General features: G+C 42.6%; 1 protein-coding gene across 2 annotated transcripts in view; it reads left to right on the top strand.

Moving 5' to 3' along the window:
• Positions 1-715: 715 nt before the first annotated feature.
• The window catches only part of znf385b (zinc finger protein 385B), a 339665-nt gene continuing 313507 nt past the window's right edge, over positions 716-26873 (top strand). For both annotated transcript variants that reach the window (XM_069935860.1, XM_069935859.1), the window contains exon 1: positions 716-994. In XM_069935860.1, coding sequence (XP_069791961.1) covers positions 748-994 — 247 coding nt within the window. In that variant the 5' untranslated portion in view covers positions 716-747. The remainder of the gene's footprint in view (positions 995-26873) is intronic.

Here is a 26873-nt window from a genome sequence, read left to right as displayed (position 1 = left end):
TTAGGACCAAAAGGATGATTTGGCACTAATTATTGATGGCTACATTGTTTTAAAATTCGCTCATGTTTGTATACTATATTTATAGCTGAACATATGGGGAAACTGAGACTAACTCAGTGATTCTTAACCTCTTTCTTTCCACTCACATCCCACTTTAAGCAATCCCTGTGCCATCGGTGCTCTGTGATGAGTAAGGGATTGCTTAAGGTGGGGATGTGAGTGGGAAGGGAAGGTTGAGAATCACTGCACTAGACCCAATTGTTACTGAAATATTTTGCTGATAAATCGTGCACCTCACGAGTCAATTAGAGATATTAAAACAGTGGTTTTCAAACTTTTTCTTCCCACTCACGTCCCACCTTAAGCAATCCCTTACTCATCACCGAGCACCGATGGCAAAGGGAATACTTAAAGTGGGATGTGAATGGAAAGAAAAAGGTTGAGAACCACTGGTCTAAGTCATAAAGGATGGTGGAAAGTGGTTGGTGGATCTCCTCATTGGCATGGACATCAAAGTTTGCTGTGAGCTTTATACGATAAAGGTGAAAGAAAATCGCATTATTTTTATTGCAAACACTGGATCATTGAATCAAACGGTATACATCATTAATTATTTGTTCATGCTTAAATTGGTTGAAGCTTCCAAATTCTGATATGCAATTTATAAATGAAATTTTGTTGTGATCTTCGTCTTTGCAGGAATGAAGCAACCATTGAGTCCTGGAAAACATTGCTGAAGATGTTACGATGAATTCAGGAGATCTTTATACTTACAGTGATGGGAAAATACTGAGCGGTGAATACTTGGGCTATCAGTTGAACGCTGAGAAACGGGAGGTAGGACTCGCACTGTGTGAGGTGTGTAACATTCAGCTGAACTCGGCAGCACAGGCCGAGGTTCATTATAATGGGAGATCTCACTTGAAGAGGATGAAACAAGCCAACAGCCACATTCCAGTTACTTCAAGTACATTTGTTGCTGGCACCAATGCAGGTATGTTTGACATTTTAGCATGGACTGCTAATGTTATATTTGAAAGAGTTTTTAATTTGGAATTTGATCATTTGTTCATTGGTTGTTTTCTTGGATGTTTGAGCCATTTTGTCGTTGATGCATTTTGGTTGGTTAATTAAATCAGTATGAGATCTGTTTTGCTGTTTGTACCTTGGTGCTTGAGGGAACACGTTGGGAAATTCCGTCAAAATCATGTTCAATGGGTTGTCGTCAGTAAAGTCTGTAGAAAACTTTACAGCACATTAACGAGATGGGACAGGTATTAACTCAGCATTGAAGTGGATTTATTTGCCCCCAACGGTTCAAATGTCCACATTTGCAACTGTAAGTATTACATCTTCTGCAATGAATCTTATAAGTATGGAAGAACCTCTGATATATTACAGTCCCACCAAATGTCTGGTGTGTCCTGGTTCATTTCCAGCGGAGTTGTGGAAGGGCGAAAGCTCCATAATATCAGCGCTGAGCATCCGATTCTTGACATGCTGTGAGAAGGGTGGTGTGAGGCTGTTGATTAGTTGGACCTTAACCGCTCTGAGAAGCTCCTTAGTTGCAATGCTTGACAAAAAGCCATAACTATACTTATGAGTATACAGTACAGGTACTATGAAGGTAGTTGGAGTCCCCACAAACCCCCCCCACCCCCCCTGCCGGCCTGTGTTAGCCTCAGACTTGTCAGTCTTCTTGTAAAATACCCAGTTGCATTCTTCCTTCCTGCTGAATAGCTGTGGGTTGATCCTTAGAGATTCAGTCCGTGACACTGTGTCTGGTTAAGACTATGAGCAATCTGGAGCCCCTTTTATGTCGAGCCTTCAAGACAGATTATCTCTTGGACTTCCTACACTTCACTTACATGCATGAATGCAAAAAAAAAATAAGCAGGTGGATCCGCGTGTCCATTTCCCTCCAGGTTCCCTCCACCTTGGCACCCGCTGCGAGAGGTGGAGTGAAGACGCACTGCCTCCTGCCTAAACGGATGAGTGCCGAAAGCGGCTCGAAAGGGGGAATGGCTGATGATGTTGCAGTGACGTCCTCAGCCTGTGACCAAAAGGTTTCAACCACTTTCAATCATTTTAACAACCGCAACGTATTCAATTGGATCGTTAATTGGGTGTGTACACTAAACCCTGAAATAGGTATTTGTGGTCCTTGGCACATTGATACTTATCCATGATGTCACCCTGTTCGACAATCGCACAGGGAAATAAAGTGGAGGGGCTCCTGGGGAGAAATGGCCAGTCAATGTTTTGGGTCACGACTATTCCTCTCCAAGGACGCTCCCTGACCCGCTGATGCCCTCCATCCTGCCTTTGGTCTCAAGATTCTAGCATCTACATTTTTTGTGTTTCTCTGAGAAGTACTCAGTTTATTGTAAGACTTGGATGCCCTTTGCATCTAAGGTCGTGAAGGGAGATGCTAGTGTTCTTTAATCTCCCGAATTCTCTGTATTTATATAACCATAACCTTTTGCAGTTGTCATTTAAAATATTAAAACCAGGGGTTTAATTAATTAATTAAGAAGGCAAAAAAAAAAACTTGCAAAGCAACTTGGAGGAACGCGAGGGGTCGGTCTAATCGATTGGGGTGGCGTAGTTCTCAGGCCGGTGTGATGTTTAGGGGAGCGATGTTGTGGGGAGTGGTGTTCTAGGGGTGATACTCTGGGGAGTGCTGTTCAGGTGAGTGATGTCGGGTAGGGGATTGATATTAGGGGAAGTGGTGTTCAGGGAGAGTGATGTTCAAGGGCAGAGGGTGATATTCAGGGGCAGAGGGTGATGTTAGGGGAAGTGGTGTTCAGGGAGAGAGATGTTCGGGGGTGGAGGGTGATGTTAGGGGAAGTGGTGTTCAGGGAGGGTGATGTTCGGGGGCGGAGGGTGATATTCAGGGGCAGAGGGTGATATTAGGGGAAGTGGTGTTCAGGGAGAGAGATGGTTGGGGGTGAAGGGTGATGTTAGGGGAAGTGGTGTTCAGGGAGGGTGATGTTCGGGGCGGAGGGTGATTTAGGGGAGCAATGTTGTGGGGAGTGGTGTTCTAGGGGTGATACTCTGGGGAGTGGCGTTCAGGGGAGTGATGATGGGTAGGGGGGTGATATTAGGGGAAATGGTGTTCAGAGAGAGTGATGTTCAGGGGAAAAGGGTGATATTAGGGGAAGTGGTGTTCAGGGAGAGAGATGTTCGGGGGTGGAGGGTGAGGTTAGGGGAAGTGGTGTTCAGGGAGAGAGATGTTCGGGGGTGGAGGGTGATGTTAGGGGAAGTGGTGTTCAGGGAGGGTGATGTTCGGGGCGGAGGGTGATTTAGGGGAGCAATGTTGTGGGGAGTGGTGTTCTAGGGGTGATACTCTGGGGAGTGCCGTTCAGGGGAGTGATGTTGGGTAGGGGGGTGATATTAGGGGAAATGGTGTTCAGAGAGAGTGATGTTCAGGGGAAAAGGGTGATATTAGGGGAAGTGGTGTTCAGGGAGAGAGATGTTCGGGGGTGGAGGGTGAGGTTAGGGGAAGTGGTGTTCAGGGAGAGAGATGTTCGGGGGTGGAGGATGATGTTAGGGGAAGTGGTGTTCAGGGAGGGTGATGTTAGGGGAAGTGGTGTTCAGGGAGAATGATGTTCGGGGACAGAGGATGATATTAGGGGAAGTGATGTTCAGGGAGAGAGATGTTCAGGGAGGAGGGTGAGGTTAGGGGAAGTGGTGTTCAGGGAAGGTGATGTTAGGGGAAATGGTGTTCAGGGAGAATGATGTTCGGGGACAGAGGGTGATATTAGGGGAAGTGGTGTTCAGGGAGAGTGATGTTTGGGAGTGGAGGGTGATATTAGAGGAAGTGGTGTTCAGGGAGAGTGATGTTCGGGGGCAGAGGGTGATGTTCGGGGGCGGAGGGTGATGTTCGCTGAGAGACATAACAGCTCTGAAGACCGTTTTATGTCACAGACGTGAATCTTTTGAAAGCAATAGGTTGTTAGAGCGATTCTTTTGATGCCCTTAACACCCCCCCCCCCAATCTGTTGCCACATTTAAAATGCCTCAAATGAAGGTTATGCGTTATTTAGAGAATAGCTAAGAATCGATCCTGTTTTGAAAATTGCACTGTGCTTTCCCTCAGGTGAACTGTTGCACCAATCCGTGTGCGGTCTTGATTTCAAATCCTGCAAAGATGCAAAAGCAAGAAAACAGCTTCCTGCTCTCATTTATTTGATGTAAAAACATCTCTTTTCATCAACATCTCCGCCGGTGCACCAAACAGTAAACGTTCAACTTAAAATATCCTTGTTCTCTTTCTCCTGCTCTGACAGAGAGATAGTCAGTGCACCTGGTAGAGCCCTCAACATTTAACCTGAATCCATTCAGGAGGTGCAGCATCAGACAAATTGGACTGTTTTACAAGGACATCCAATTACAAATATGTTGAAGGGAGAAGGTACAGTGGGGATAGATAGTGGTAGATCTCGCTTCCACATGGTCCTTTTAGATGTCAGATTGAATTGAAGAATCGTATGTCTCTGCCTGCGGCGTACAAGGTCAGCATGCCTTTCTACCTCAAACTGCTCCCTGCTTTTCCTCAAATTCAGCTGGAACGTTTTCCTGATCACACGCACACATTCTTCACAAGATTGGGGCATAATATGCTCAAACAAGGCTATTACAATGTGCATAAGATTTGCTTGAGTTCTAATACTGCAAGAAAGGTACTCGGTTAGCATGCATACTGTGATGCGTGTCGAAAGAACCAAAGACTTGTTGATCTAGACCAAGGCTTTTACTAACCAAAAGACTGGAGCATATCACAAGTCGGTCGACCAGTCCAGAATGACCTGGTCTGGCTAGGAGCAATCCTTTATGACCTGCCACCAGGTGTGGTAACACTCTCAGCCAATTACAATCATCCTCCACTACCATCTGTACGTTAGTGATAGAATCTGTACTATCACACATACCTGCTGTTCACCTTCCATTACTGTGTTCAGAGTAATTTCACTTACTGGCCCGTATGTCCTACATCACAGCAGAGGATGATGTTGCTATGCTTCATGTCCCACCCCTTTTGCCCTGGGAAGCCGGCTTGCTACATAAAAGGACTCAGTAGCAGAAATGCAGAATTCACCTTTCAGATTTCTCTTTTGCATAGATCATGAGTTGGAAAATAAGGCGGCTTCTCTTTGTAAAAAGGGGCTCATGACTTTTGCAGGACCTAAGTTTTAATGCTTGAATGAAATGTATTAAATTAGTTGAAAACAATTGGATGCTACATTTTCAAAATGGAAATTTAAAAATATATAAAATTATTTCTTTTAAGAAAAGTGGGAAATATGTGTAAAAGGGTGTCATGGTTAACGTAGCAGTTGGCACAATGTTATTGCGGCACCAGGGATGAGGAGTTGGTTCATTCTCACTGTGTCCACATGGATTTATTGCAGATGTTCCAGTTTTCTCCTATTTTCCAAAGACCTACAGAGTTAATTGGTCACATGGATGTATGGGGCAGCATGGGCTCATGCCCCGGTGGGGCCCGTTACTGCGCTGTATCTCTAAATTAAATTAAATGTCCTGAAGATATTTATGAAGAATGGACTTGAGGGTCTTTCATGTCAAAACAAAAATAAAGGAAGGAAGGAAGAATACCATGGTATCCAGTCTGGTTAGGCATCGAGCAACATTCTAGTCTTTGCCAGCAGTTTTGCTTAATCTTAATCTTAGAGACATTGGCCTTTATCACCATCATGCCCTTCCAAATGTTTAGTTCTTAATTTAGAGAACATTATTTCAAAATGATAAGGTAGAGTCATAAAAGTTTAAATAGTTATATTATTTGCTTTAAAAAAATATGAGGATTATTCTGATTCCTCCATTCCTTTAAAAAAATTCCTTGGAGAGCTGCAAATAACCTCAAGTCATTCACTGTTAATTACTTAAGTTCATTATCTGCTGTTTGGCTTGCGAGGAATGCAAGTGCATTTCTTCATTTGGAGAATTGGGATGCCACCTGCAGGCGGTGTTACTGAAGAGAACAGATTCAAGAGCTTCAGTAGCACAGAGCAGGAGTCATTCTTTCTTTAAACATTTTTTTATTTTGAGTCATTCTTGATGACTCCCTGCTATTTTCCCCATGAATCTCAACTATTTATAGGTTTAAGATTTTGGCAGTTCAGGAAACATCTGTGAGAAAGACGAGCCCAGCAATTCTGTCTGAACCTGCTGAGTATTTCCAGCATTTGTTGTTATTTAGATTTATAGCATTTGCAGGGTTTTTTTTTGTTTGAGTCCATTCAAGGTCACCACATTCGCTTTCTGAAAGGACACAGGTTGCGTGTATAAGAGGTTTTTTTTTTTGGTTAAAATTAGCATTACATAGGTAGTTAACCAAGCAGTGGTGTTCATTGCTATGTTTCTGAGCAAGTGTGGAAGTTCAGAGTTGATTTACAGCAAGGTTATAGAATTCCTGCAGAGATTTTGGAGTCCAATTTATTATTTATTGATTATCGAGCAGTACAGTACAGAAACACACTCTATGGTCCAAAATGTCTGTGCTGACCATATTAAACCAATCCAAACTGCCTGGACATGATCCATCTTCATGTGTTTGTCCCAATGTAACTTTCACATTTGATTCCACCCACTCTCAAGCCAGCAATTGGTTTCCAGGTACCCAGGCCCCTCTGTGTGTAAATTTAAAAACAATCCTTGCATTTCAGGAGGAACAGTATGGCCCCAGCTTCATCGTATATTAATAGCGACTGTGTGGAATTGGTTACGACTTTCATGTTTCTGATGATCTTTCCTGGACTATTAATACCACCGCTAGTGTCAAGAAGGCATATCAAAGTCTCAATTTCCTGAGAATCCTTAGGAAAACTAATCTATAGGAGAAGTGATTGGCGTCCTTCTATCGCCGCTCTGTTGAAAGCGTGCTGGCTTACTGCATTCCCGTGTGGTTTGCCAGTTGTACAGCAGCGGATAAGTGGGATCTTCAGAGGCTCAGAAGATCATTGGGTGCTCCTTGTCCCCTTTGGAGGATTTATTTCGATCTCGTTATATTGGGAAGGCAGCCAATATCCTTAAGGACTCTACTCACCTGGCTATCATTTGTTTGATCTATTGCCCTTGGGAGGACGACATAGGTCCATTAAATCACAGAATGACAGACTGAAGAACAGTTTCTATCCCAGAACCATTCGAGAATTAAACTCCACCAATTTGTGTATTTGTATTCTGTTTTGTTTTAATGCTGCTTTTTTTCTTTTTTTTTGTTGTTTTTATTGTTTTGTGTGCTCTTGTATGTTGTTCTAAAAATTTAATGGTGTTTTCTGACACAATGACAATAAACTATTTACTTCAATATCCCTTCAGCTCCAACACTCCAGAGAAAATAATCCAAGTTTGTCCAAACTCTCCTTGTAACTAAAGCGATCTAATCCAGGTTACATCCTGGTGAACTACTTCTGCACCCTCTCCGCATCCTTCCATTGATGTGGCAACCTGAACTGTACTGCAAATATGGCTCAATCAACATTTTATACAGCTACAAAATGGGACAGCATGGTTGGCGTAGTTGTGAGCGCAACGCTGTTACAGCGCCAGCGATTGGGACCTGGGTTCAATTCCCGCGCTGTCCATAAGGAGTTTCTAAGTTCTACTCTTGCCCTCGTGGATTTCCTCCGGGTGCTCTGGTTTCCTCTCATTGTACAAACATACCGGTGGGGGAAGGGGGGGCTAGTTGTAGGGCAATTGGGTGAAATTGGGCATCAGGCTCGTGGGCTGATAGGGCCTGTTATCGTGCTGTATGTCTAAATTTAAAATTACTTCTCAAATTTTGTACTCAATGCCCTGATCAATGAAGGCAAGCATATTGTATGCTTTCTTTGCCAACCTACTTTTAGGGAGATATGTTCTTGCACCCTACAAGATACCTCAGTACATCAATGCTCCAAAAGATCTTGTCATTTACTGTACAGTTTCTCCTTACATTTGACCTTCCAAAATACAGCACTTCACACTTGTCCAGATTAAACAGCACCTGCTATTTCTCTACTCTCTCTCCAACTGAACAAAATCATGTTATATCCTTTTCTAGTTGACTTGGCTTTGTCCAACTCCACCATGCTATTTGGTCATTTGAAAAATTCCATATGAGCCCATCTGGAGTTTTGTCATTTTTTTTTCTGGATATCTCACAAACAACAGATGTGCCAGCACTAATCCCTGCCAAACACCACAGGTCATGAATCTCCAGCCAGAATAATACCTATTTTCCATTACTCCCTGTCTCCAATGACCAAGTGAATTTTGAATTTATGTGCCTTCACCGTCTAGATCGGTCAACCCTGAAGGATTTTGTCAAACCTGAAGTCCACATAGACCATGTCTGCTGCCCTACCCTCATTAATCATCATCAAACCTTAAAAATAAACTCAGTCAAGTTCAAGGGCAGCATGGTTAATGTTAGCAGAATGCTTTTATGGAACCAGGGACCTGGGGTTCGAATCCGGTGCAGTCCGAAAGGCATTAGTACATACGCCCTGTGTCTGGGAGGATTCCCTCCAGGTGCTCAGGTTTCCTCCTGCATTAAAAAGAAGTATGTTGGAGCGCATGCATTTATTGAAGCTTTTAACCTCTGACTTGGAGAGATTTTGGCCACTTCTGGCGCATTCAAAAAACAGACTGGCGCAAACAGACAGATGGGCCTGAGTTGGCTGTCTCACTCTTTTAATCTCTCCTGCAAGTCCATGTTTTTACACGCCATGTTACACTTTGCGCTCCGAAAGTGTACCTGTTCGCAATCAACAACGCAACCATTCATCATTTTAAACTATGAATTTACTCAGCGTGCTTTCTAGTGTAGAAGACATGGAGGTATATTTTTCCCCCACAGATTTATGAAGTGTGGTGTCACTAGTAAGGCCAACATTAATTTGATCATCCCTTAAATTATTGATCTACCTTCTTGAATCACTGAGTAAAGGCATTCTCATGTGCTGTTGGGAGGGAGTGCGAAGAGCAGCCACGATGAAGGAATGAACAGACATTCTGCATGTCAAGACTGTGTCCATTTGGCAGACAAGTGCTGTGGCCCAATATCACCTGGTAGAGGTTGGAAGTTTCTTAGGGATTGTTGTAATTGCTTCTGAGAGTGAGAACTGTGCTGTTGTGGAGGAATGAAGGGTACCAAAAATGGTTGGAGATGCAATTTAAATGGCCTGCATAGTATTTAGTGTTGTTTTTCTTCATTGGCTGGAGCTACATTCATTCAGGCAAGTATTTTATCACGCTGTTGATTTCTAAATGGTGGAAAGGCTTTGGTTTACCAAAGTGAGTCACTAAAAAGCAGGATATCAATCTCAGTTTTTGTTCCACAGTATTTATGGATTGATCTCAGTCGAGTTTCTGCTCAATGATCACCCCCCATGTGGTTGAAGGTTGGGAACTGAGCCTTTGAATGTCAGGGCTAAGTGACTGGACTCCTGCTTGTTGGTGGCTGTCACAGTGTGGAAATTGTGTGGCGTGACTTCAAACCTAATGCACTGGAGAATGCGGGTATTCATCTTGAAAAATATGTCAAAGACCTGTTTTGATCCATGGAGACTTTTCCCACCCTTCCTCATCTAATTCTATCAGCATATCCCCTCCCCTTCTCACTCACGTCACCTCCCTGGAACTGCACTTATTTTGCCATCTCGAGGATGATTTTCTTCACAGACGCAACATTCACCTATTCTGTCAATGTACTCAGAACTTTCTGGACCTCTAGTAGGCTTCCCTGATTAATTTGATGCAAAACATTAACTGTGTTGTCACTCTACCAATGCTGAATTGTAGCACTTTGATTTATTACCCTTTATCTTATCTTCTTAAAAAACTTTTGTTTCCTTATACATTTTATAGTGTATTTCAGGCTGCACCTGAACTGGAAAGGACCAATATCCTGACAGACAGGCTTGCTCGAGGTATTGGGAGGGTTTAAACTAGTTTGGCAGGGGAGTGGGAACCAGAAGGACAGGCGGGGACAAAGCATAAATGCAGTCAGTCAGAGGATTTGAAATGTGTCGATTTCACTGCTAGGAATATTAGGTAAACAGGGGATGAACTTGGAGCATAGATCAGTATGAGGAACAAAAGCCCCTTTCACACTGCCAAATAACGTGGGTTGAACTGGGTAATTTAGTGGGTATTTTGCGGGTCACCTGGCAGTATGAACGCTCCCTACCAGGCGTTTGGGGGTTGTATCAGAGCCCTGCCGAGTTGACTCGGCTGCAGTGTGATTCACTCATCCGGGTATTATTAGAGACATTAGTGCCTGTGCGCGAGCATCAGTCTGGTAGTTTTAATATCAGTGCAGTTATATTTCACAGGGCAGCCGGCGGGGTTGTCAGTGTGCGGCCACTGGAGCTGCCACAGTGCGGCCGGTGGGGTCTCAGCACGTGGTCAGTGGAGCTGTTACTGGGCGGCTGGTGGAGCTGCCACAGGGCAGTTGGCGGGGTTTTCAGCGCGTAGTTGGCAGGGTTGTCAGCGCGCAGTAGATGGAGCTGCCTCAGGGCAGCCGACGGGGTTGTCAGCGCGTGGTCAGTGGAGCTTCCACAGGGTGGCCAGTGGAGCTGTTTTAAATCATCTCAAGATTACTTATAATAACTAATACCTTGTTAATGCTCTGTAGATAATTGTTAAACTCTATTGTTTAGGGAATAATGACAAGCTGGTCTGTGGGTTTGTCCTAAGTTCCATGGTCTTTTATGGATTGTGCGCCCATGTTTTATTAAATTGTGTGTGTTTTTTATACATTGAGCACGTAAGTGCTTTATTTCTGCTATGACTTCACTGCCCTGAGTACGTAAAATGTCACTCGGGACATCACCACTGGAGGTTGGGCCCCCCTTAGATCCACGATGTCCACATGAACCAGGGAATTCATGGTCCCACGTGAACACCTCACCCAGTATTGCAACATGGGTCGTTTACTCGTCTATTTAGTGGTTTGTCAGTGAAAGGGTCTGTGGCCATAACTTGTCTAGAGGAAGAACAGGATTGGCTGATGCAGGTACTGGGATTTAGGTGTTTTAAAAAGGAATAGAATGGGAGGTAAGGGAGTGGGGGAGTAGCATTTTTAGTCAGGGATAGTATCATGGCTGTAGAAAGGGAGGATGCTGCAGAGGGAGTGTCTGCTGAGACTCTGTGGGTGGAAGTCAGAAAAGGGAAGGAAGCAATCACTGTGCTGGGAGTAGTCTTGAGGCCCCAACTTGCCCTCGGGATATCGGGATAAGCAGGCAGATTTTGGAATAGTGCAGGATTGTAGTTATGGGCGATTTTGACTTCCCTAATGTTGACTGGCACTTTCTGACTCCAAGAGGGGTAGACAGGGCTGAATTTGTCAGGTGTGTTCAAGAAGGATTCCTGATACACTATGTAGACCACCCGATGAGAAGAGAGGCCACACTGGATCTAATTCTGTGTCATGAACTTGGGCAATAACAATCTTTTGATGGGGAGAATGATTTTGGTGAGGCTGACCACAACTCACTGAGCTTTTGCAAAGCCATGGATAAAGATAAAAGCAGACAAAATGGGAGTGTTCAAAGGTGAAAGCACAGAACTAATGTGGAGGAAGTTTAGGGACCACTTGTGTTGGGTTCACAATAGGTTTGTCCCAATGGGGCAAGGAAAAGATGGTAGGAAAAGGAAACTGTACTTGACAAAGCAGGTGAGGTAGCTGGTCAAGAGGAAGATAGAAGCCTATATTAGATATAGGAAGCAGGAAATAGGAAGGGCTCATAAGACATATACAGTAGCCAGGAAAGAGCTTAAGAAGGAACTTAGGAGAACTTGAAAGGGGGATGAGAAGACTTTTGGTATGTAGGATTAAGGAGAACCCCAAGCATGATGGGAGTGAAGGTGGGGCATCTGAAGGATAAAGGTGACAATATGTGCTTGGAGGTGGAGGAGGTTGGGGAGCTCTTCAATGAATACTTTGCTTCAGTATTCACAAGAGAAAAGGAACTTGATCTTGGTGAGGTCATGATAGAACTGGTTTGTGAGCTTGACGACATTGAGGTTAAGTAGAGGAAGTATTGGATCTTCTTATAAACATCAAAATTGATAAGACCCCACGGCCAGATGCTATATACCTCAGGTTGCTTGCTGTGGGAAGTGAGGGAAAAGATAGTTGGGGCAGTGGCTCTGATCTTTGTATCCTCTTTAGCCACAGGCGAGGTGCCAGAGGATTGAAGAATGGCAAATGTAGTCCCCTTGTTTAAAAAAGGTAATAGGGAGAATCCTGGGAATTATAGACTGATGGGTCTTATGTCAGTGGTGTGTAAACTATTGGAGAGGATTCTTAAGGATAGGATCTCTGAGCATTTGGAGAAGTTCTGTCTACTCAAGGATAGTCAGTGTGGCTTTGTGAAGGGAAGATTTTGAGGAGGCACTAAAAGAAATTGATGAAGGTAGGGAAGATGTGGTCTATATGGATTTTAGTGAGGCACTTGACAAGTTCCCCCATGAGAAACTCAGAAAGTCGTGAGACATGGGATCCATGGAACCTTGGCAGTGTGGATAAAAATTAGTTTTCATGGAGAAAGCAGAGTAGTAGTGGAAGGAAAGGATTCTGTCTGGAGGTCAGTGACTAGTGGAGTTCCACACGGCTAAGTTCTGGGATTCCTGCTCTTAGTGATTTTTAAAAATGACCTAGAAGAAGAGGCGGATGGGTCAGTAGGTTTGCAGATGATACGAAGGTTGGAGGAGTTGTAGATAGTCCTGAAGATTGTCGTAGGTTGCAAAAAGGTATAGTCAGGATGCAGAGTTGGGCAAATAAGTGGCAGATGGAGCTCAAACAGGATAAGTGTAGGGTGATGTACTTTAGAAAGACAAACCCGAAAGCTGAGTACAGATTAATGGTCGATTTCTTAAGAGGGTGGATGAACAGAGAGACCTTGGGGTCCAAATCCCTCAAGTTTGATGCGCAGATTGATAATATAGGCTTCATTTATAGTGTTACAAGATCAAACCAGCAACCACAAAGAAGGCATATCACACAGGGGTAAAGATGAACAATGACTTTATTAACAAAAATTCACCTTCAAACATTAAATTAAAAACTCACCCTTTTTATAACAATGCCCACTGGTTTCTATGCAAATTTCTATAACAGTGTAAAACTAATAAATTCTCCAGCCTAAATATAACATGTAATTAAAGTCCAAGTTATATTTCCAACCAGCCCACAGAAAAACTTAGACATAAAACAAACACAAAACACACAAGACTCACAAAACTTCAATCTCAACCAAAGCAAAAATCATAAAAAAATTCAATTTGGTTGGTAAACTGAAGCCAAAAGATCTTTGAGAGAGAGAGAGAGAGAGAGAGAGAGAGCACAAAATTCGAAGTTGTCTTCTTGTGTTGCTTGCAGAGAGAGGAACAATGGCTTGGTCCAGATCCTACTGGCTGCTTTCAGAATGTTCATCCCTTTTAAAATGCCCAACATTCTAAACTGTCTTCCAGACAATGACTCATGTTTTGGGCCTCCTTCCACTCCACAGCAAGTCCAGAAATGTTTAGATCATTTTCTGCACATGTTCAGTCTGTCTCCCACTCTCTCAGCAGTCCACCTTCACCTTGACTCTGTAAGGCAAACTGTCACTTTTTAAAATAAAACCAATAGGCCAATACACAACACAGAACTCTGTAACAATAGAGGTATTGAGTTCAAGAGTGAAGAAGTCACGTTGAAACTTCACAAATCTGGTGAGTGGTGAGACCTCAATTCGAGTACTGTGTTCAGTTCTGATCACTTCATTATAGGAAGGATGTGGAAGCTATGGAGAGGGTGCAGAGGAGATTTACCAGGATGTTGCCTGCATTGGGAAATATGTTTTATGAGACAAGGTTATCAGAGCTGGGACTTTTCTCTTTGGAGCGTACAAGGATGAATAGAAACTCAATAGAGGTCTACAAGGTTATGAGAGGAATAGATAGGGTGGACGACCAGCACCTTTTTTCCAGAGAGAAATGGAAAACACCAGAGGACATATGTAGAAAGTGAAGTTTTTTGCACAGAGTTGTGGGTGTCTGGAATGCCTTGTGGGGGACAGTGGTGGAATTTGAAAAATGAGGGGAATTTAAGAGACTCTAAGACAAGCACATGGATGAAAGGAAAATAGAGGGTTATGGGTCAGGGAGGATTTATTACAATTTTTAAAGGAATATATAAGTTGGCACCACATTGGTGGCTGAAGGGCCTGCCCTGTGTTCTGTATTCCCAAATTATCATTTATACCAATATTCATGAATTCATGAATTCTGCACAAACTTGCATCAAGATTGGCCATAGATTTAAACTCCCATCTTCAAAGAGAAATCCTGCATTTGCATAGTTTAATTGGAAATTCACTATTAATACCTTCAGCTAATTAACGGTTCACTTTCTACTTGTTTCTCTGACTGGATTGTAAAGTACAATCCAACAATCCTAGAGCAATGGTAATTGGTGGACTACAGTAGGACTAAAGTAGTAGAATTTTATATTTTCATTTAATCCAATTAGTTAATTCTAATTTAAGATCTTGCTTGGTTTAAACAAAAATGTCTTAATATCAAAGAAAAAAATTGTCCATCATGAGCTAACATGGCTTTTTTTTAGATACGTCTAAAAAGACCTGCAAACTTGTGCTTGGTCTCCACATATGTAATGCTGCTGTATTAGAAACATTCTATAGCATCAGTGTTCGTGATTATTGTACCAGAAAACTGAGAGCAATTTTAGGATATCCAGTCAGATCCTTCCTGCACAAATGGGTCATCTCCCAAAATGCACGTTGTCCATGAGATGAATTGTGATGAAAAGGAGACAGTCGCTGACTTCTTTGCACAATGTAGATTTGCTAAGTGCGGAGAAGGATGCAAAGGTTCATTCCCAGCGGCAGCATGACAGAGGACTCTCTGATTTACTGGCTCATCCTGGGGAGTCAGACATCCAGAACTGCTGGACAATCATCAAGGCACGCGTTTGTTGGCCTGAAGCCTGTTGGTCTTTCAGCACCTGGAGATGTCGGCGAGGGAATGCTGCTGAGTGGTACAGGAGTCTATGCTGAGGCTTGGTGCAGGCGCTGTGGAGAAGGACCACAGCCGAGATCCTCCCGTTACTGGGCATTGAGGGGCTGAGACTGAGGGAAACCCCTCAAACAACCGGTGGGGGGGAAGAGAAGCAACAAAATGCCAAGGTGGTGCTGATGGTATAAATAAAATGCATGTAATAATGTATGGAAACGAAACTGAGGGTTTGAAAAGACTGAATGTTTTTCCTTTTGTCATTAATTTATTGTAATTATAGTCTATTTTTGGTAAGATAAAATCCTTTGAGGTTGCTGACCTCTTCCACAATCTGCTCTGTGACTCTGTGCCCTAGTCCCTGAGGCTGAGGTGAACAGGGCCTTCAGGAGAGCGAATGCTCGGAAAGCATCTGGCATCCGGCCCATCCTTAAAACCTGTGCGAACCAACCGGCTGGAGTTTGTGCTTCCAAAGGGCATTCGTCATTCCGATAGGCAAGGTTAGATTCCTCAATGACTAGAGCCGTGTAACACTCATGCCTACCGTGAAGTGCTTTGAGAGGTTGGTAAGGGAATAGATCAACTCTTGGCTCACAAAGGATCTGGATCCACTTCAGTTCTCCTATCCCCACAACAAGTGAACAATAGATGCCACCTTGCTGACCCTCCACTCTGCTTTAGATCACTCGGGCCACAAAACACTTCCGTCAGGCTGTGTTCAGTGATTATAGCTTAGTGATCAACACCGTCACACCAGAAAAACTCTCTCCATCCCATTGCAACTGGATCCTCAGCAATAGACCCCAATCAGTGCACAGAGGCAACATCCCCTCCTCCATGATGACCATTAACCCCATTGCACCCTCAGGCTTTATGCTTAGTCCCATCAATCAACAAACTCACTGGCAGCAGTAGGCCGAATTACTGGAAATGATGGGTCAGAGCACAGGTTGGATCTTAAGGAACGAGAGGCCGAGAGATCAGGCATCTGTCTACATTGATGGCACAGTGGTGGAGCAAGTCAGAACCTTCCAAGTTCCTGGGAGTCCATATTTCACAAGACCTTTCCTGGTGGTCGCATATTGAAGCAACTGTAAAGAACGCACACCGGCATTTGACATTCACCAGCAACCTACATTCGAAGGGGTCTGACGAGATTTGCCATGTTGTCGAATATTTTCTCAAACCTCTACAAGTGCACTGTGGAAAGTCTACTGACTGGTTACATCCCAGACTGGCTTGGCAATGCAAGCACCCAGCAACAGAGAAGGCCGCAGAAGGTAGCAAACAGAGCCAGGACCATTACAAGCTCTGACCCCCCAACTGTGACATTTATTTTATTGTAATGAAGAAACTTGGGTTCTTTTACAACTATTACTTATGAGCAACAGAACATACGACCTCATGGAGGCATCCATTTTGAATCTACTCTGAGCTGCAACAACTTGTCTCTGACTCTCTCTAGTGGTCAGGATTACCACTAGCATTCTATCACTACATCCCCTTTCCTTGAGATATTTAATCTCAACGCATGACATACTAATACAGTATTCATTTCAAATTTCAACATAAATATCAGCAGTACAAATTTTTTAAGTGTGCAGTTCTTTTTCTTTTAGGGACTCAGACTGTCGGGTGCTTTGCTAATGTGTGTGAATCTTAACACAGGTGCTTGTGTCGGTTTTGCTGGTTCACTACTGGACAGGTGGTGTTCCCTCTTGTTTCTGTGCAAGCTGGATCCTCTGCGTTTGTCTGTTCCTACAGTGTCCTTGCATTTTCTGTTCTGACAGTGTAGGATCTTGAATTTACTTTGTTGGAATCTCTGAATCTCCCTGTGTCATGTTGTGCCAGTGACGCTAAGCTTCTTACTGACTTGTCATAGTTTGCTTTTTGTCTCCATTGCAGACTTTTTTGTTTCTGTTGGACATCTTCAACATCTCTGTTCTTGTTTGGGTCAGCAGAGTAGGGAAGTGTGGTGCATACGTCCCATCAGATGCTCAGCAGGTGACATGCCATGTTCAAGTGACGAAGCTCGGAAACTCAATAGAGCTAGATAAGGATTTGAGCAACTGTCGTGCTTTCTTGAGCAGCAGTTTAACTATCTGAACTCCTTTCACTGCTATACCGTTTGACTGTGGATGCATATAACCATATACAGCACAGAACAGGCCAGTTCGGCCCTACTAGTCCATGCCAGAACAAATCTCCACCCTCCTAGTCCCACTGACCAACACCTGGTCAATACCCCTCCAATCCTCTCCCCTCCATGTAATTATTCAGTCTTTCCTTAAATGTAAATAACGTCCCTGCTTCAACCACCTCCGCCGGAAGCTTATTCCACATCCTAACCACCCTTTGCATGAAGAAATTTCCCCTCATGTTCCCCCTATAATTTCCCCCCTTCAATCTCAAACCATGGCCTCTGGTTTGAATATCCCCCACTCTTAATTTAAAAAGCCTATCCATGTTGACTCTCTCTGTCCCTTTAAAAATCTTGACCACCTCCATCAAATCCCTCCTCAATCTTCTACGCTCCAGAGAAAAAAGTCCCAGGCTGCTCAACCTTTCTCTGAAATTCAAACCTTGAAATCCTGTCAACATTCTCGTGAACCTTCTCTGCACTCTCTCTATTTTGTTTATATCCTTCCTATAATTTGGTGACCAAAACTGCTCAGAGTATTCCAAATTTGGCCTCACCAATGCCTTGTACAATTTCAATTTAACCTCCCAACTCTTGAATTCAATACTCCGATTTATGAAGGCCAACATTCCAAATGCCTTCTTCACCACTCTATCAACCTGAGTATCATCTTTGAGGGTACTATTTACCATCACTCCTAAATCCCTTTGTTGCTCTGCACATCTCAATCTTTTCTTTGACTTGGCTTCACGGACGAAGATTTATGGAGGGGTAAATGTCCACGTCAGCTGCAGGCTCGTTTGTGGCTGACAAGTCCGATGCGGGACAGGCAGACACGGTTGCAGCGGTTGCAGGGGAAAATTTGTTGGTTGGGGTTGGGTGTTGGGTTTTTCCTCCTTTGTCTTTTGTCAGTGAGGTGAGCTCTGCGGTCTTCTTCAAAGGAGGTTGCTGCCCGCCGAACTGTGAGGCGCCAAGATGCACGGTTTGAGGCGATATCAGCCCACTGGCGGTGGTCAATGTGGCAGGCACCAAGAGATTTCTTTAGGCAGTCCTTGTACCTCTTCTTTGGTGCCTCTCTGACACGATGGCCAGTGGAGAGCTCGCCATATAACATGATCTTGGGAAGGCGATGGTCCTCCATTCTGGAGACGTGACCTACCCAGCGCAGTTGGATCTTCAACAGTGTGGATCTCAATAGCCTACCATTTAATGCATATGACCTATTTTGATTTGCCTTTCCAAAATGTAACACCTCACACTTATCTGTATTAAATTCCATCAGCCATTTCTCAGTCCACACTTCCAGCCTTCCTAAATCACATTTTAAGCTATGGTAATCTTCCTCACTGTCCACAATACCACCAATCTTTGTATCATCTGCAAACTTACTTCTCCAATTCACCACCCCTTCTTCCAGATCGTTAATATATATATAACAAACAATAGTGGACCCAGGATCGATCCCTGAGGAACTCCACTAGTCACCGGTCTCCAATTAGACAAACAATTTTCTACCACTACTCTCTGCCACTTCCCATCCAACCATTGCTGAATCCATTTCACTACCTCCTCATTTATACCTAATGCCTCCACCCTTTTTCCTAACCTCCTGTGGGGAACTTTGTCAAAAGCTTTACTAAAGTCTAAATAGACAACATCCACAGCCTTCCCTTCATCAATCTCTTTTGTTACCCCCTTGAAAAAGTCTAAGGTTTGTTAAACATGATCTACCCCTGACAAAACGATGCTGACTACTACCTATCAATCCCTGTTCTTACAAATATTTGTAAATGCCATCCCTCAGAACACTTTCCCTCAACTTACCCACCACAGATGTCAGACTCACAGGTCTATAATTTCCAGGCTTACATTTGGACCCTTTCTTAAACAGCGGAACAACATGAGCCACCCTCCAATCCTCGGGCACTACCCCCGTGACCAGTGACATCCTAAATATCTCTGTTAATGGCCCCACTATCTGTACACTAGTCTCCCTGAGTGTCCTTGGGAATACTTTGTCCGGACCCGGAGATCTGTCCACCTTTATCTTTTTTAACACTGCCATCACTACCTCCTCGGTTATCCTTATATGATTCATGACCTCCCCACTATTTTTCTTTACTTCATCTGATACAATATTTTTTTCCCTTGTGAATAGAGGAAAAGAAATCATTTAAAATTTCCCCCATTTCCTCTGACTTCTCACTCAGCCTACCCTTGCTATCTACAAGGGGTCCAATTCTATCCCTCACTAATCTTTTACTTTTAATGTACCTATAGAAACACTTTGGATTTATTTTTACTCTGCCTGCCAAAGCCACTTTGTGCCTCTTTTTGGCCTTTCTAATTTCTTTCTTAAGATTTTTTCTACACTCCTTGTAGTCCTCTTTCAATTTCTCACCACCCTGCTGTTTATACCTCTTGTACACCTCCCTCTTTCTCCTAACCAAATTTCTAATATTCCTCGAAAACCAAGGCTCCCTATGACTTCCAGCCTTTCCTTTGATCCTCACTGGGACATATCTACTCTGTATTCTCAAAATTTCTTCTTTGAATATTCTCCATTTTTCATTTACATCCTTTCCTGAAAAAAATCATGTCCCACTCAATACTCCCCAAATCCATTCTTATTTCTTTGAAATTTGCTTTTCTCCAATCCAAAACCTCAACTTTAGGCCCTTCTTTGCTCTTCCCTAAAACTAATAGAGTTGTGATCACTAGACCCAATTTTTTTCCAACATTAACCTCAGACACCTGACCTATCTCGTTCCCTAATAGGAGATCCAGTATTACACCGTCCCGAGTCGGTTCCTCTACGTATTGATTAAGAAAACTATCTTGTACACATTTGACAAACTCTAGCCCATTCAGCTCTCTTACTGTATGGGTATCCCAATCAATGTGAGGGAAGTTAAAATCTCCCATGATCACTACCTTATGTTTATTACACATATATGCTATCTCCTTACAAATTTGTTCTTCCAATTTTCTTGGCCCATTTGGTGGTCTATAATACACTCCTATTAGTGCCTTCATGCCTCCTCCACCACCCCTCAATTCCACCCAAACAGCCTCACTGGACAATCCTCCAAACCATCCTGCCACCTCACGGCAGTAATGTCCTCCTTAACAAGCAGAGCAACTCTTCCCCCTTTTTTACCCCCTGTTCTATCACATCTAAAACATTTGTATTCTGGAATATTTCGTCGCCAGTCCTGTCCCTCCTGTAACCAGGTCTCACTAATAGCCACAACATCATGATTCCAAGTGCCAATCCATGTTCTAAGCTCATCTACCTTGTTCACTATGCGTCTTGCATTAAAGTACAAGCATTTCAGAGAATGACCCTCACATATATTCCCTTTTCTACCTTTTACCTTAACCTCCATCCTTCCTTTGTTATCTTTATCATTCTTAACTAGGTGGCCATGCACCCTAGACACTGCTTGCAAACTCTGCTCCCCACCCCCTTGCCAAACTAGCTTAAACCCTGGCCCACAGCTCTAGCAAATCTCCTTGCCAGGATATTGGTCCCCCTCCAGTTCAAGTGGAGAGGACTTGAAGTCACATGTCAAAAATCATACTCTTCTGCAAAGTTCTGGAATTCTCTACAGATGTAGCATGGTCCATTGTCAGTTTGGAAAATTTGAGGAATTCCATGTCTTGTAAAGATTGATTTCATATATCTGATCACACAAGCAGCAGACATGTTAGGGAGTAGAGCAATCTCCAGATAGTTTGATCTTTGGCTTGGCTTCATGGACGAAGATTTATGGAGGGGGTAAAAGTCCACGTCAGCTGCAGGCTCGTTTGTGGCTGACAAGTCCGATGCGGGACAGGCAGACACGGTTGCAGCGGCTGCAGGGGAAAATTGGTTGGTTGGGGTTGGGTGTTGGGTTTTTCCTCCTTTGCCTTTTGTCAGTGAGGTGGGCTCTGCGGTCTTCTTCAAAGGAGGTTGCTGCCCGCCAAACTGTGAGGCGCCAAGATGCACGGTTTGAGGCAATATCAGCCCACTGGCGGTGGTCAATGTGGCAGGCACCAAGAGATTTCTTTAGGCAGTCCTTGTATCTTTTCTTTGGTGCATCTCTGTCACGGTGGCCAGTGGATGGTCAATAATTAGCAAGAAATTAATTCCATCTATGTTGAACAAATCTGTCCCAACTTTCTGCCATGGTTCCTCTAATAAGTCAGTTATGATCAAGGGTTCCTTTGTCTGCTTTGCATGATGTTTCAAAGAAGTCTCACAGCTTGAAACTATCCTGTCAATGTCAGTGTTTATCTCTGTCCAATAAACAGCACTTCTGGCCCTCCTCTTCCATTTTTCCATTACAAGGTCCCCCTCATGCACCCCTTTCAGCATTTATCACAGTGATCGAGGAATGACAATTCTGTTCTGTCTGAGTAGAATTCTATTGACAACACTCAACTCAGCTGACATTCACCTCTAGGCCCAACCTTCATTCAGATTTTTGATGACCTCCTGTAGAACTGTGTCCTTTTCTGTTTCAGCTGTGATCTCCTTGGATTTCATGTCAGATACAGGCTCAGTGATCAGATTCATATGGAAATTCACATCTGTCTCTGTGGAACTCTCATTGTGTGCTTTACTCTTCATTCTTCGTCATTGACCTGGATAATGTATCAGTTAATGCAATGCTTTCCCAGTGTGTACACTAATTCATCATCAGTCTTTGGATTCACAGTGACATTTCGCTGAGATTTTTCTTGATTATGACTATCAGTGGCTTGTGGTCTTGTCTCTGCTACAAATATTGGTAGACCATACACATAACTGTGGAATTTATCAAGTCCATAGACCAGACTTGGACACTCTCAATCTGTGCATATTGACATTCAGATGTTGTCATCGTCCTTGATGCATATGCTACTGGCCTCCGATCTTCTCCCACAGCATGAAGTAGTGTGGCACCTATTCCATCTTTTGAAGTGTTTGTAGGTATTTTTGTCCTTCTGGATGTGTCAGAAAACATCAGCAGCACTGATTCTGTAGTTAGAATGGTTTTCAATCGTCTCTGTTCTTCCTCTTGGTTGTCTTGTCCATTTGAATTTCACATTTGTCCTGTAACAACTTCCTTAGGTACATTGTTTTGGAAGACAGGTTTGGTATGAATTTACCAATGAAATTGACTCTCAGTGTGCTTTTTTGTCATTGGATCTGGGCATCTCTAAAATTGCTTTCACCTTGGTCTTGTCTGGCTCCACACCTGCTTCTGACAGTTTATCTCCCAGAAAGGTGATTTCCTTCACACCAAATTGACATTTTTTTCTGTTTAGCTGTAATCCATACTTCTGGATGCGTTGTAGTGCTTTGATGAGCCTCTCGTTGTGTTGTTCCTGTGTGGATTCCCATAGGATCATGTCATCCATGTACACGAACACCCATTTATGCCTTCTGTGATGTGCTCCATTGTCTTGGGGAACACTTCTGGAGCTGAGGAAATTCCAAAAGGCATCGTCAAACAGGAGTATTGGCCAAACTGTGTATTAAATGTGCAATATTTTGTGCTATATTCATGCAGTTTTATTTGCCAGAAGCACTGGGATACAACAATTTGTTGGAAAGCTTTTCACTGGTCATCTCACTTGTAATTTCAGCCCTGGTTGTAATCTGATAATGTTCCCTCTTTATATTGGTATTCACCCATTCTGTGTGCTCCTCCACTTTCTTTATGAGCCCTACTGCCATCATTTGGTCGAGTTCCTGCTTGAGCTTTTCTTTTAGTAGCACTGGAACCCTCCTTGCAGGATGCACAACTAGCTGTGTGTCCTCTTTTAACTCCAAACCCCTTGAAGATGTCTGGAAATTTGTCCAGTATTTCCTCTACGTTGTCACTGTTAATCTGGTACACCCTCTTCACTAGGCTTAAGTTTTCACATGCTTTGTCACCAAGCAGTGATTCATGTCCATCTGGGACTACTGTGAACCTGAGGTGGTGCTCTTTATCTTTAACTTTCACCTTGTGTTTACAAGTAATTTTCGTGTCAATGCTCTGTCCATTGTAGACTTTGAGCTGTACAGGATTTGCATGGATGTATAGCTTTATCTTCATTCCCCTGATGTTATGCTCACAGATCAATTTAACCTTTGTCCCTATGTCCAGCTTGAAAGGAATATTTGCTCTCTATGAATCCAATGACACCGTCCACTTGTCTTGCTCCACTCTGTTGACACTTGGCTGTTCAGTGTTTGTTGGTTTAGAATCTTCCTGCACTACCATGCCAACGAAGAGTGCATCACCGAGAGCAGTTTCTTCTATAGGGTGTTTTATAGTGTGCACGCTTTCACTTCTGTTTTATTTCCCTTTGGAAAAACAATGCTTTGTGTAATAATTCTGCCCTTTGCACTTATTACAGACTTTTCCATTGTTCTGGTACATGCTAAGTGTCACATCATTTACAATTTAAAGTCTCTCCATCTTATTGTTGCCTCCTAAGCCCAATTTTTTTTTTGTTTCTGTGTGTGTCCACACACTGTAGCTACAACTGTGCCTTCTTTTTCACTGGCTTTTGCACTATTGACCAACTTTTTCATGTGTTGCAGAGCTGTTTCACTGGTGTGGCCTAACTTCACAGCTCCAGCTAAGGTAACCTCTGCCTGTTACAGAAACCTTGCTCTTACTTTCTTATCAATAATCATGAACACAATGTGATCACGGATCATTGAATCTTACAGCGATCCAAAATTACATGTTCTTGCTTTTAGTTATAATCAGTTAAGAAAGTGTCAAAGTTCTCTGTATTCAGCTGCATACGCACATGAAAAATGTACCTCTAAAATGTTTCATTTATCTTTGGTGAACAATGTTCATCAAACATCTCGATAACCTTGTCGAACTTGTCCTGGCCATCTGCCTTGGCAAAAGCAAATGTGTTGAAAACCTCTCGTGCATGAGGTTCCACCAGGGTAAGTGGAAGTGCAATCTTCCATGCATCAGGTTTGCTATTGAGTCCAATGGCATGCATGTTCTTTGTTTGAACAACCTCCACTCGTGGTTGATATTTCCAGTCCAATTACCGCATCAGGAGCCTTTGCGTTCTCCATGTTTTCTGCTGCTATCGACTGATTCTCACTCTGCACACTCCTGGTGTTTCTTCCACTCCTGGTACCATGTGATGTTTCTTTTATTGTAATAAAGAAACTTGGGTTCTTTTATAACAACTATACGTTATTATCTATAATACACAGGACCTCATGGAGGCATCCATTCTGAATCTACTCCTCACTGCAACAACTAATCTCTGACTCCCTCTAGTGATCAGGATCTTCACACCATCCTTTGCAGACATCAACATGAGGCATTGGCTCAAGAAGACAGCAAACAATCATAAAGGACGCCCATCACCCTTGTCACAAACTCTTCTCACTGCTGCCTTCGGGCAGGTGGTGCAGAAGCCTGAAAACCAGCACCTTCAAGTTTAGCACACAAAAGTGCTGGAAAGGTTCATCAGGGCTGCGGAACACACTGAGTTTTTCCAGCATTTTGTGTACTGCACTAGACTGCAGCATCTACAGATTTTCTTATTTACCTCTAAGTTCAAGGACAGTTTCTTTCCAATAGCTATCAGACCCTTGAACTCCCCTTGGTAGACTCATCACGGAATGTCGGCAATATTGCAAGTCACACTCTTCATTCGAATTAATTCGAAATTCTCAAGAATTTTTTGTCTCTTTTAATTTAATTCAGTCAGTTTTCTATTATAGTTTTTCTCAACAAGTGGCTGCAAGTAAGAATCTTGGGCATATGTGTATGACATTAAACTCGTTATAACTACAGCTTTCTCTCGTGTAATCCAGGAAAGTCGAATGAATTAATGCAAATTTTTATCGTTACAAATTAGAAAGTTAATGAACAATTTGGAGTTAGAATGGGCTATTCAGCTCCTGAAGGCTAATCTACTATTGATCCTGTGTTGGGTAAGCATTTTCTGTTTAATTTGCCAATGTCTTTTGTATATTTCTTTATATTAATTCTGATCCTTGAAATACTCTGAATAAAATACTGTCCCAGAAATTGGTAGGTAAAATACCCAAAATATCTAATATTTGGAAATTAATTTCTTAATAATGGGTGAGTTACAAAATCCGGGCAATTCTGAATCAAATTGACCTAAGATGAAGTCTTTGGTTCACAATTGTTTAAAAAATTCTTTTTGAAACATGTCCAGTTCCCAATCTGAACAAGAGGCTTGTTAGAGAAGGAATTGTCAAAAGAAAAATGGATTGAACATGAAAGATAAATATTTTTCATAAGTAACAAACATTTTCCATGAACGCTTGACAGATTTTTCAAATGTGTTTTCCCTTTAACAAACTACGTGGACTCTGTCCAGCCCATTATCATTTTCTCAGTGTCTTTTAAAAAAAATCATTTCTGTAATAATAAATGTTCCAGCATTTTCACAAGTAATCTGTGGTGCCCCATTTTCTCTCTCATTACTGGTGCAGTGTTAAATTGAGGCTTCTCCTCCTTTCTCAGATCTATAGCTCCTTGGTACGACAAAGGAGAAAATCAGGGGAATTACCTGAGCTCCCATTGATTAACAATCATTAAAATCATGTCTACATTTTCTTTGGAATGATGTAAATGCGAGTTTCTCTGTACTGTGATGTGGCAAATACTGGTTATAGCCTTACATTGTACTGCAGGTGGCAGCATATGCATTTGTTCCGTCATTGTGTTCAAGTCTGCTTGCCACGCATATTGAGCATACTGTCTTGGATCTATTTATTACTGCATAGCCTAACAATTTGTCACGGGAGACTTGTTTGCATGACTGAGGTGTTTGAGAGATATCCACTATTGTATATATCTTATCGCATTTAGACCGGAGTTCGACTTCTTGATAAATTATTGTGTGGGTTTGTGACCTCAAATTCAAACTTTTAATAACATTACAGAATCTGGATCACTGCATTTCAATGGTAAGAATTTTGCTTCAAGCATATTGTTCTGTGTGACATAGCAAATATGAATTTAATATAGACACAGTTCTAAAAATTCCAAGAGATGATTCAGTTAATTGAAGACATTAATGATCTGAAATATGCAGTTGAAATGATGCCCAGGTTGTCGGCAATTGTCAATATTACCTCTGTGAATCTTGCCGCTTCTCACGACTGTCCACAGGCATGGAAATCCAGGAATTGTTGTTAATGTTAATCCAGTTCTTCCACATTTATACTGAACCAATAATACTGCTGAATCATCGAGCTCGCCTTTGAGCAGCAAATTTGTATGTGTGAAGTCTAATTCTGTCAGAAGAATATTTTAAACTGAACATCGATAAAACCTGTGTTATTTTCAAAACTTTACAATCTTTTGGCTTCTAGCCTAATTAGACATTCATGTGCTAATCTCACTTTTTCTGCCTAGAAAATGTTTACAAAATATAAAAGTTCAATCATTTTGCATCTTGGCTTGCTGTCTTAATGAATTCTCTAATCTGTTTGGTTGCTCAGTCAGGTCATAGGTGAGGATCATAGTTTGCATGTTATTTTTTTGTTTAGTAACTATACGCTGGCAACAAATTTCTAAGGAGCCAAATTTGGAAAGATTTGTGACTTTCCCAGCCATTTGATAATTAAAGGTACTCGAGAGATGAGGAAGATCATCTTTACGGTTGATGTTGGAGTGCAAATATTTACTGAAGCTCTTGACCTCTGACTTGGAGAGATTTTGGC

This window comes from Narcine bancroftii, chromosome 4 (genome assembly GCF_036971445.1).
Source record: "Narcine bancroftii isolate sNarBan1 chromosome 4, sNarBan1.hap1, whole genome shotgun sequence".
Lineage (NCBI taxonomy): Eukaryota > Metazoa > Chordata > Chondrichthyes > Torpediniformes > Narcinidae > Narcine > Narcine bancroftii.
The sequence above is the reverse complement of the archived record's forward strand: the minus strand, read 5'-3'. Positions and strand labels throughout refer to the sequence as shown.